Raw genomic sequence first — 12760 nt, 5'->3', positions numbered from 1 at the left:
AATTTTTAATTAAAAAGATTGACTTCACACACAAAAATTAATCTTTAACAAAAATATTAATTTTCTTCCAGTTATATTGAATAAAAAAAGACAAGTATTAAAAAAAATGTAGTTTACTCCACGCACAAAAAGAAAAATTTTCAAAAAAGGAGACATTAATTTTCTACCCAAAAACACGAATATTCAACAAAATGCATGAATTTTACATTAAAAAAATGAATTTTATATCCAACACTATTGGTTTAAACAAAAATCACCAAGTAGTTAGTTTTTCAAATAGTTTAACTTTAGGCAAAATAGTTGAATTGTCTAACAAAATAGATGAATTTTCAATAAAGCAGACTAAATTTTCAACTAAAAAAAGATCAATTTTCAAACAAAAATGAAAAAGTTACGTTTTTAGTTTTAAAAAATTAATTATTTACAAAAAATGTACTTTATATCTGTTGAATTAAATTAAAAAAATAAAAATGTCAACATAATAGTTGAATACACACCCACGGCAATGAGTGATTTTTTTAAACTTTTATTGTAAAAGAATTGTGATGATAAATGTAGCTACGTAAAATATCTTTTTTATTTCAAAGTCGAAAATCAAAGATATTAAGAATTAAATTTAAATACATTTTCATGAAAATAAACCTTTTTGGTTTTACTCAACTTTTTTAAATTTGAAATTTAAAAATATTTTCTGAAGTGTCAAATTTTACATTTTTTATTAAAAATTCATATCTTCCAATTAATAATTTAACTCCTTGGTTAAAAGTTGAACTATTTAATTATAAGATTTTTTTTAAGATTCTTAACTTCATTTGAAAATAGATCCCTGGGGCTTTTTTTGAATGAAAATTTAAGTTTTATAATGATTTTTATATTGATTTTATATTATACAACTGGTCAATAAAAAAAATCTTTTTGGTTCATAGTTAATGATAACCTTTTCGTTGAAAATTCACATTTTCGGCTTTTAGTTTTAAAAAATTTCCTTGTTTGAAAATTTAATTATGCTGTTTAAAATTCGTTTAATTTTTTATTGAAAATTAATTCTTTCAATTGAAAATTTAAGTATTCAATTTTTAAAAAAATCAAAACATTCGTTTTGGGTGTAAATGCTGCTTTTAAAATCACGAATATTAACTTTGCATGAATATAAAGTTATAGTTTCAAATTAGAGTTAAAAAACGTCAGCCTGTTCAAATGGTGTGAAGTTGTACACTTTTTCTTGGATAATTTAATACTCCTGAAAGTTTCGCGTAAAAGTAGACATAAATTAAAAAATAATAATATTGAAAGGAGATGCACATTAAATAAAATATGAGTTTAAGCATATTGGGGATCAATATCAATATAAAAATTGAATGGAGAAAATTGGATCTCTTCTTAATTTATTAATCAAATTGATTAAAAAATACTTCGATAGATTATCCTGTACACTTTCTTCTTTAGCCACTGTATTTTATCTATTTAATTCCCTGCGTTCTAAAGCTCTTTAAACTTTCCTTTTTTTGAACATTTTATTTTTAAATTAAATTAACAGATACGTTCAAGAGCCAACGAGAACATTTCTCGTTAACCGAGACTGGAACAATCGAATGTGAACAAATGACATTAAATGGGCTCGTTTAGAAAATTTTCATGCTAATCGAGTACAATTTAACGAGAAACGAGAATTCCTCTTTTCGGTGTGCAACCCTACCACTGAGACGCGAATATTTGAATTTTCGTCCTCGTCCTTTTCAGTTTCAAAATTCCTCTTCAGTGGTCATAGTCAACTAGCTGCAGTAAATTGCACTAACGCCATTACCCCTTAATAGAAAAAGCAAACCCAAGGTTTTCTAACTTGAATCATAAAGTGGGCATTCTAGTGAATCTTAGCCATCCAATCTAAATCGAAAAGTGCAATAATCCTCAAACGAGTTACTGATGGGTTCTCATTAAATTTACCATGTAAAATTTAGATTTGCTCAGACTTATTTGGCGCCAGAAGATCCTCAAGGGTCGCAAGGTCTCAGGTACCGAACTTTCGGGCAATGGCCAAAGGAGCGCGAGCTACCTCGGATCCTTCCCCTTCCAGTGGGACCCTTACCCCTCACACCTGTCTTGGCGCGCTTAGTCGCCGGGATTGCCGGAGAGCAGGGTCTATTGTCACTAATGACCCTAAATCACCTCCGATCACTGTTCCAACTTATTCACTTAAAATTTAAAAATAACTGATGCAAACTATTTGGAACTCATTTTTTGGGAATCTACGAGCTTTCACGAGTCCAGGGGTATGTCATTTCTCATTGACAGACAAAAATTAAATATCAGCATTTCCTCATTCAATCGTGAAAATTTGTAGATTCGGAGAATTTCTCTCCAGCAATCCTGGCGACTAAGCGCGCCAAGAAAGGTGTGAGGGGTAACGGTCCCACTGGAAGGAGAAGGATTCCAGATAGCTCGTGCTCCTTTGGGGTGCACCCGAATTTTCGACTCACCTGAAAAAACAGGCAATTTCCGTCCTTCCCCACTATCACCGCAGTCCATAATTCTCTACTTTTCCAAATTGACCCATCTTGCCTCTAATTGGACAAATTGAAAAATAAGGCGGATCCCTTTCGCTTGCTACGGATACTGACGAGTCTCGAACTTTAAAGCTCTTCCGCCAGTTTACTTTGAACTCTTGGAGCTGGATGTCATAAACACTGGACTCGGACTAAGGATTTTGGAAATCTGTCGAGCTGATCCTCTTTACGGAACTCGTTCCGGACTGCAAGCTTCCATCCGTGAGTTGACTTAATTATAAGATATTTTTTATACACAGTCAAAACAACGTCATAAATTTATGAGGATTTTTTAAATTAGGCTTTTTAAATCGTTGAGGGAATATGCAATTTTTGTAAAAATTGCATCTGAAACAAATGTATCTTAAATATGTTTGAGTAGTTTAATTTTTTTTGCATTTTAAATTGTTGGATACCTTTGATACATTAATTGTTATCTCTCAGTATATTATTTAGTTACTATTGTTTCTCATGAAGCTCAAGATTGCCGCCAATTTCCTTTTTAACACAACTTTATCCAATCATGAACACGAGATGTCTAATTTTGTGTATAAACAATAAAAATGTTTTCAAATTGAAAACTTAAATAAAAAAATTGCAATAAATTAAACAAAATTTTCTGAACTCTTGAAAATTTTAATCTTTTTGAAACATTTGTAAATAAAAAATTAGGAATACTTTTGCAATGAACGATGTGAAATAAAAATTTCGAAACCTGAAAGGCGCTTGGGAATATGATTCACATTAGGACAAAAGATTGACACAATTATTTATTCAATTGCAGTTGCTTACATATTTTTTAATATTTTATTCTGCTTCAGGTAAAATTCGTAGGTTTTATTTAATTATAAATTTACAATAACTCATTCACAAAACAGAATCTTCTAATAAAAGCTTCATATACTTTTGCTCAGAGAAAAAATATAAAACTGAATAGTTTTCAATTGATCAAATGTTTAAGGGGGTAGAGTAGGTTAACGTTAAAAAAAAATCGATTTTTCGGCAGTTTTTGTTGGAAAAACTTTTATGTATATTAGCACACGTGTTATGGCATTCGTTGGACACATATTTGAACTTCTCTCAATAATTTTTTCTTGTAAAAATGTAAACAATTTATCGAGTTACAGTCATTCTCCGGATGCCACAGCACTGGATTATCTTAAATTGAAAAGTTGAACGGTATTTTTTAATAAACAGTTGTAGAAAAGTTTTGAACGATCGTAAAGTTAAAAATAATTATTTTTTACAAAATGGTGGAGTTTGAAAATCAGAATTTTATTTTTTTCGTTAAAAAACGCTCGTTTTTCGCCTGATAAAAATAATAAACATAAACGATTGTTTAATCCTCATGAAATGATATATAGAATAACAGCTTCAAATTTGGTAACGAACGGATAAACCGTTTTTGAGAAATCGTGGGCCCCGTTTTAAAAACGTGGTTTTGAGTAAAACTCGTTTAAAGTTTTAAAACTAGGAAACGAGTGAAAAAATTATTTTTGAAACGTTATACTTTTAAAAAATGTAACGTACAAAAATTCGAATTTTGATTGCCTCCAATGTACCCTACCCCCTTAATTGGTCTTAAGTTTGAAAAATTTAAAATGGCTTATCTACTACCCAAATTGTTTAATTTCTAAACAAAAAACTTCTTCAATCAAGAGAGAAAACAAAAAATAAACCAAATTAAAATTTGAAAGGATAAATGGTAACAAATGTTTAAAAGTATATTTTTTTATTTTACAGAATTTTAAAAAAATTTACGAAAAATTCGATTCACTTTAAAGGTTATTTAGGACTTTCAGCCTTTTTGAAAATAAATATACTTTAAACTGACTCGAATTACTATACAATTTTGGAAGAAACTTTTAAAATTAAGAAAAAAAATAATTACCCAGAAGTCTTAAAAAATATTTTTATTCTTTTAATAAATCTCTTAATTATTATTATTATAATTATTGTTATTGAGCATAGCAGTTTGAGATGGTTCAAGAAATAATTGCAAATAGCGCAATGGGCTTTTTAATAATTGGGCAAGTAGAAAAAGCGCGCTGCGCGCGCGCATACGTATTTTTTGGAATCTCGAAAAAATGCCTAATTTTTTGGATTGACAACAAACAATATTTTCAATTGAAAACTTTAATCAAACATTGGAAATAAAAAGAAATTTTTTAAAATTAATTTAAATTAATTTAATGTATTTTGCTGAAATTTTATCTTTTTGGTAGAAATTAATTTGGCTAGAAAATTAATTCGTCAATTTAAACTTTATTTAATTTATCCTTAGGTGCGATCTGATCGTTTTTAATTGAACATTCGTCATTTTTGGTAGATATTAATCTTTTTGGTTGAAAACTAATAATTTTTCATTGAAATTAATTAATTTTTTCAATTCATCTTTTAGGTAACAATTAATCTTTTTCGTTGGAAATTCAAATATTTTATTTCAAGATTCACCCATTCCTTCATTTTTTCTTCTTTTTTTCTAGAAAATTAGTTGTTTTTTTAACTGAAACTTTACCTATTTTTTGGTCAACTGAACTTTTTCAGATAAAAATTGGAGAACTTGGTTGAAAAATTGCTCTTTTAGTTGAGAAATCAACTATTTGGTTGAAAATTCATGAATTTTTTGAATGACTGTCTTTTTTAGTAGAAAATTAAATTTTTTGGCTGAAAATTCAACTTTTTGAGGAAAAAATCATCTATCTTGTTGAAAATGCAATATTTTTACTTCCTAAGTTATGAACTTGAATCATTTTAAATTGAATTTTTAAGATATTTTGCTAAAATTATAACTTTTGGGTTACTTTATTTGGGACTCAGGTTTATTTTGAAGCAAAGTTTCCATTTATTAAATGAAAATCATATTTGAGTACGCATATACATATTTTGACCGCTAAAATTTTTAATTTATTATTATTAATTTGAATAGAAAAAGTAGAGACAAATATTTGTAAGTTTTATAATTCAATTCAAATATTTAAAATATATTTTTTAAATTACAAGCGAGTTTGTAAAACTAATATTATTCATGGCGAAGCCAAGGACACAAATTTCAAAGCATTTTTAAAAATTGGACCTTTTATATGGTTGAGTGCAATTTCTTTCTTACGATTGTGGTTTGAAACATTTATTTTAACATAACGTCGACTACTTGGATTCCTTCTTATGTTCCTTCAACTGAACAAATTATATTTGTTTTGTACCTTTTTCTCATTATTCATGTTTTAAATTAATTTTGAATTTTTTTCAAACTTCTAATCGTATTTTAAACTTTATTGAATTTTTAATCAAACTTTGTAACCCTACTAATTAAAAAATGCTCCTCATTGTTTTTCGAACTTTTAGGAAAAAACGTCACCCGGAAAAATTAAATTTTTTAGTTTTAACATTTTTAGTGAGTTGGATGACAGGAAATTTTGGGTTTTCAATTTTTGTTATAAATTAGAAGTGGCCCTTTTTTGTTTTGCAATTTTTGTTGTAATTTTTTTCTATTTGACTTTATTTCAAATTGGAAAAACTTTAATGTCTTACATTGTTATCTTGTTTTTTAAACCTATTTTTCTTGAATTTACAAGGCGGAAGTTTTGTTCTTAATTTTGGTTGAATTATCAGGTGGACATTTCATATTTTAAAGGCTTTTCTCGATTTTTAAATGAGGAAATTATTTTTTTCAATATTTTACGAAATGGCATGCGAATAATGTTTTTAAAACATTTTTATGGAGTTTTTTATTTTCAATGTTTATCTGATTTGGAAAGGAGAAAGTTTTTATTTTCAATATATTAATATTAGATTTTGTTTTAAATAATTTTATTGAGTTGAAAGGGAGGGAATTTTCGTGATTATGTGTTTTTCTGAATCTAAAGGGAAATTTTTTTTATTTCTAAGATTTTTATGCAATTAGAATGGACGACATATTGGTTACCCTTTCCTGAATTGAAAGAGATCATTTTTTTCAGCATTTCTAATGCCTAGAAGGCAGAATTTTTTATTTTCAATCTTTTGTCTGAATAAAAATAGGGTACTTTTTTATTTGTAAAATTCAATGACATTATAAGGAAGAAAATTATGATTTTCAAGTCTTTCTCAACAGAAAGAGGCACTTATTTTGCTTTAAAAATTTGTATTTATTCCGTATTTATTATAATCATTTCATATTTATTTTTTAGTTACTAATTTTATTTCTGAATTGAAAGATGCCCATTTTTTTCTTGAGACTTTTCTTGAATAGGCTGGGGGGGGGCACATTTTTATTTTCAATTTTATATTGAATCGGAAGAGGGACATGTTTAAATTTTCATTAATATATTGTTTGAAAATTATTCTTTTTGATTTTACATAATAACATAATTATTGCTTAAAAATGCACTAAAATTTACTATTTTTTCGTTTCCCAAATGCAATTCTTGATTCCCATAGGCGATTCCTCTTGTACTAATCAAAGAATTGATGACTCAAAACAAGCAGATGCACCCCGCCGCAGACCATCCACGTTGATTACTTGCTGCCAAATTGTGTCAAAATGAAGTGCAGTTTGGTGTTCCTAGCCATCCTGGCTCTCGGAACTGCGGTTCCCTACCCGCCAAAACGGCAAACTGGTAAGACATTTTATTTTCCCCAAAAAAATCATGTTTTTCAGACGCTTAATTGTTTAATTTTAGTTGTCACTGAGTTTCTAGCCATTTTGTAGATACAATGAAGTTTTTTAGCAGAAATTGTCCTATTAATTGAAATTTTTTATGGTCCCCTTAATATTTTTAGATGTTCCTGTTGTTTTCAGGATAATAACAAGAAAATGTTAATAAAATTGTTGTTACCATCAATATCCTTATTCAAAACGCAGTTTCAAATTCCAAAAGTATTTGAAATTACCTTAAAATATTTCATTGATTTTCTACGTTTAGCTGACCAAACACTCTTGCGAAAACATCTGCAAATCATTCAACTTTTGGAAAACATCGCTGGAGAAATCCCGAATACTCAGCTCTTGAGCATCGGTCAAACCTATGACATTGAATCCCACATTCGCGACTACGATAACCCCAGTCTGGTGAAACTTGCCGCCGCGGCTGTCAAGACCGGAAATGTCCAGCCCAAACGTACTGCATTTTCTCTCACAGTGAGCGGACTTCGCCAGGAAGTTATTATCCTTACCCGAATCTTGCTTGGTGCAAAGGACTGGGATACTTTTCTCAACACTGCTGCCTGGGCTCGCGTTCACTTGAACGAATATCAATTCGTCGTGGTTAGTAAATTCTTATTTATAAGAGAAACACCAATCATGGCCTCACTAAGAAAACTTCTGCAGGTTTGATTAAAACTTTTAATTTTCTCTGTCAAATAGGCTCTGATATCTGCCGTCCTTCAACGTACGGACACCCAAGGCATCATTCTCCCACCTCTTTATGAAATCATACCCCAAAGCTTCTTCGATGCTAGAGTAATTCAACAAGTAAGGGATATGAAGCAAACAGGAATCAGAAATCTGAATGGTAATAAGGACATCATAATCCCAATCAACTTCACCTCTCACTCGGCAGCTGGTGAACACAAAATCGCCTATTTCACTGAGGATATTGGTCTCAACTCCTGGTACACGTGGATGGAAGAAGCTGGATCAATGATTTTTGAACTTGTAAGTTTCTCATTCGATTATGATGACATCCAAACTTTTTTACCAGCCGGAATTATAAAGATGGTTTACAAATACTTTCTTTATACATATGTCATACTTTCTCTTATTTTCCAGGACACACTAAAACGTCCAGGATTAGGAAGTCCAGGTTACGTATCTGGAACTGAAAGAACAATCGGCCATGGAGCTCAATGGATCTACCTTCAGCAACAGTTTCTGGCTCGCTATAACCTCGAACGTCTTGGAAACGGTCTTGGACCCATCCCAGAATTAAACTTGAAACTAGTCGACATTCCTTTGAGAACTCACATGAGCTACCTGAATGGTCTGGAAATGCCTGGTCGCCCTGAAGGACCCACTGATGTTACTGGCATGCGTCAAGAATTGACGAAATTGGTTAATAAATTAGAGAAGAGAATTATTGACGCTATCGAAGCTGGATACATTATTACACCCAAAGCTTCCTTGTTGTCCTTGTTCCAGCCCCAAGGTTTGAACATGCTTGGTAACTTGATCGAGGGATCCGGGAAAAGTATCAACCCCAGATACTATGGTAGCCTCCTCCGAGCATTTAAAGTACTTCTAGGCGGAACTCCTGAATACAGCAATATCTGGGAATACACTCCATCTGCTTTGGAACTTAGCAGCGTTGCTGCTCGTGACCCAGCGCTGTACGTTCTTTTGAAACGGATCAACAAACTTTTCTTGAAGTACCAGGAATCTCTTCCGGCCTACCAATACAACGACATCGTTCTCCCAGGTGTTCGAATCCAGAAAGTTGATTGCACCCAACTGATAACCTATTTCCAGGACTACACTGTGAACCTTGACAACGCTGGAACTGCCAGTGTTAACGAGAAAATGCAATATCAACAACAGCAGCATCAACAGCAGCAAGGAAAAATTAACATCAAGGGTCTTCTAAAGAGACTAGCCCACAAACCCTACGATATTGAGATCATCGTCCAGAGTCAGAAGTCCATTCCTAACGCTGTTGTTCGTGTATACCTTGGACCCAAATTAGACCATAAAGGACTCCCAATTGACCTTAACACCAAAAGAATGGACTTTGTTGAGTTGGACCAATGGGTCGTTGACCGTAAGTTTCTTCTCATTATCAAGTAATGATCAATGTATTGGTTCAGGTTGGTTGCATTATTGTTAATTTTTATTTTCGCTTTTTAGTCGTTGCTGGGCAGAATGTCATCACCAGAAACTCTCGGTTTCAATCCATCCAGAGCATGGACCATCCATCTGTCGACCAAATCCTAACTAAGGTTGAAAGAGCAATCCAGACACAGAATTCGCTCCTTGTCACACAGGTATTAAGTTTAAAAAGACTAAGTAAATTCGAAAGAACAATTTTAAAAATTGTTAATTAATTTGTAATTCATCTACAAAATTTGCTTTCAGCCACAAGAGCTCTTCAGCTTTCCAGCCAGGCTATCCCTCCCCAAGGGTACGTACAGTGGATTCCCTCTGCAGCTCTTAGTTGTCATCTCTGCTGGACAACAGCCTGTTCACTACGGACCAGTCATTCCAGAAGAAGTCAACTCGTTCCAGAGCAACCAATATCAAGCTGTGGCCGTTGGTCAATACGCACAGATGACCGAACAGTCAGCAAAGGGCGAAGGATTTGTCAGCATTGATGTTGTTCCTGAATTAGACGAAATGAGCGCTGCAATTAACGAAGGTAATTTATTACTTTATTACAAATAGAATCCAGTTTTTCTTAGTAACATCTAGAACTGAAATTTGACTAACGTTCTGTTTGTTACCAAAAAGTTTTGTAACAAAAAGAGAGTAGTTAGAGGACCCTGTTACGCAAATTTAATAACTGTAAGCTAATTTAAATAAAGATTTCGTTTGTGCTTTCGATACAAACAAGGACTTTTGTTCGTTTTTTATATTGAGATAACAACTAATCATAATTTCTGTTTCTTCCAGGTAAATGGAAATGGGATGACCTATACAACAAATACCAGGGTTACCACTCGCAACCTCAGTGGCTTTATCTTCAGCAAACGAGCAATGTTGGTCAAGGTGTTGAACAAGGCTTAGGAGTTGGTGGAGACTTCGGGCACGGACTTAGTGGGCAAGGAATGGTTGGTGGACGCGGAATTGGTGAAAAAGAAATTCCTGAAGGATTCCGCGGATCAGGATTAGGTGGTTTAAGCGGAGTAGTTGATCAACAATGGAATGGTGGAGTACGTGAAGGAGGTATATCGGTTGGTTTGAACGGAGACTTTGATCCAATTCTTCCAGTTGAAATACATCTAATACCAGGAGGTCAAGGAGGTGTTAGCAGCGCAGGTTCTGGTGGATTCGGAGGAATTGGGGGTGAAGGTGTTTCCTCCGCGGACTGGAAGAGTGCCAACATCGTCCAACAATATTACAACAAACTCCCCATTTCCCAAGTAATTGGAGGTGCCATCTCTCTCGATGGAAAGCCCTTAGGATGGCCTTTAGATAGACCTTTGGGTCCTAGTGCTTGGAGTGTACCAAACATGGCTTGCCAAGACGTTCTCATCTTCCACCAGGATGTTCCAGTGACACACGTTGTTGGAGTAAAATAAACATTCAGGAAGATTTTGATGTAGATTGGCTTGTAATTTTACATATTGTAAATGTCAGCTTGTAATTATTAGCTTAATAGGTGTATATTAGATTGACTGATAAATTTTTTATTGCAATAAATGTTCTACGGAAAAAATAAATGTTTCATTCTTTGGTTGTTTATACTCTCTTTGTTTCTGTTGACACCGTTGCTCTAAAAAAAGCTTACAAAGTAATTTACTAGTGTGAAAACTGTTTCATGTTTAATAATCCATAATGTTGCTAATAGCTGTTAAAGAGAATCATTCTATGTGCAAATTATATGTTTTCATTCTAATCTGCTCAGTTTTTGCAATAAAAATTTTCTAACTTAGTAATTAAAAAAAATTAGGATGGAATTCAAATATAAAATTTCCTTGTCCGGCCGAAAAAGACTCACAACTCCCTAGGATCAGTAGGGAATGCTTCGAAAAATTTTGAATTTAGTTTTTTTTTTAAATTTCAATTCTCCAATATTGATCTGTAACGTGGGTCGATGGTCGTGGGGGCTAAATAATAGGCTTTGGACCCACTACGTCGGTTTATGGGTTCGATTCCCGCCTCGCGCTCTGGAAAAGCTTCGTCGGCCCATGCAGTGATAACTAGTCTAGCAAAGAGTTGTTCATCTCCGGAGAGTCATGGGACCAGTACCTCAAGAGAAAAAGGTTCTCTAAGTGCTTAAATATGTTACTTTTGGTGGTTTGGAAACCACCTTAAACTGTAGGTCGTCCTTCCACAAACCAAGTAAGTGTTTGGGGGGTGTGGAAAGGAATAGGGAAGAAGGTGCAAGAAAAATGTAAACACTTAGGGGACACATTATAGAAGCATTCATTCCAATATTTAAATGTCAAGCACTTCGAATCTAGCAATTATAATCTTTTGTTCCTTCACAAAATTTGCAATTCACTATTGTTTGAACAATGATTCATTTTTATTGGTTAACCAAATAGAATACTAAGGTGTCATTTTCATGTAATAAATGACAAGATCCGTAGAAAAAATCATTTATTCCGCCAAAAGTACTAGGTATGGGTAATTATTTGTAAAATTTGTTAATTAAATAACAAATTATTTATTTACTGTAATTTATTCGCCAAAAAAACTTTTCATCCATAGATTATTTAAAATTATTGAGAATCAAGAGACCAATCCTCATAAAAGGACTTCTATTTACCAATTTGTTAATAAACGATGCATTTTAAAATTAAAACATTTTTGCGGAAATCAGTCATGAAAGTTTATTGCGATACTTTATTGTAAATAATTTTAAAACAAACGTTCAAATCAGATAAAAATGATTTTTTCTACGAAAAAATAAGGTCATTTACACCAGCCCCCTTCCTCACTCTCAATTTTCGTGTTTTCTATAGCCGACTGAATTGCGCCTCAAATGTACCACCGACAAAAAATTTGACGCCACAAAACTGTAGGAGCTATATCAGGTGTCACGGGGGGGGAAGGAGCTAGGGTGACGCCCCCATATTTGAAATACGAAAGTTTAAATTACTTGACCTTGAAGATCTTCAAATGCGCACACATGAGCCATAAAGAAAAATTTTTGCGCCACATTAATAACCGAGTTATCAGCGATCATAACTATCGGTCATAACTTCAAATGTGCCACCACTAAAAAATGTTGGGCTAACTTATTAACAAAGATATCATATTGTGGGGGGGGGGGGGCAGTTTAACGCAGGTGGTAAATCTTTAACAGTGATGTGCAATATAAAGTTGCAGACATGGATTCATTTGTCCTCAAAAGCGATTATGCGCCATAAAGAAAAAATGTGAAGCCACGCTGATAACCGAGTTATCAGCGATCAAATTTTTTGACCTCCATATCTTGGGCCATTTTCAAGATTTTCAACCAAATTTTATGGCGCTTATGAGTGTACTTTAAGAAGAATGAATTCCATGTCCGCAACTTAATGTTGCACATCACTGTTGAAGATTTTACGCCTGCGTCACACTGCCCCCCCCCCCGAAT

At 32.8% G+C, this 12760-nt stretch overlaps 1 protein-coding gene across 2 annotated transcripts; it reads left to right on the top strand.

The window, feature by feature from the left end:
• Nucleotides 1-2496: 2496 nt before the first annotated feature.
• Nucleotides 2497-10884, top strand: LOC117168130 (hexamerin-like). Of its 2 annotated transcripts, none has more exons than XM_033353544.1 (8): nucleotides 2497-2765; nucleotides 7011-7141; nucleotides 7448-7788; nucleotides 7888-8178; nucleotides 8293-9277; nucleotides 9364-9500; nucleotides 9592-9871; nucleotides 10126-10884. In XM_033353544.1, the coding sequence occupies exons 2-8, from the start codon at nucleotides 7066-7068 to the stop codon at nucleotides 10752-10754; spliced, it is 2739 nt and encodes a 912-aa protein (XP_033209435.1). In that variant the 5' UTR covers nucleotides 2497-2765; nucleotides 7011-7065; the 3' UTR covers nucleotides 10755-10884. The 2 variants fall into 2 exon arrangements, with proteins under 2 accessions (XP_033209435.1, XP_033209434.1); XM_033353543.1 differs by having other exon boundaries at nucleotides 6963-7141.
• Nucleotides 10885-12760: the final 1876 nt, after the last annotated feature.

This window comes from Belonocnema kinseyi, chromosome 2 (genome assembly GCF_010883055.1).
Source record: "Belonocnema kinseyi isolate 2016_QV_RU_SX_M_011 chromosome 2, B_treatae_v1, whole genome shotgun sequence".
Taxonomy (NCBI): domain Eukaryota; kingdom Metazoa; phylum Arthropoda; class Insecta; order Hymenoptera; family Cynipidae; genus Belonocnema; species Belonocnema kinseyi.
The sequence above is the reverse complement of the archived record's forward strand: the minus strand, read 5'-3'. Positions and strand labels throughout refer to the sequence as shown.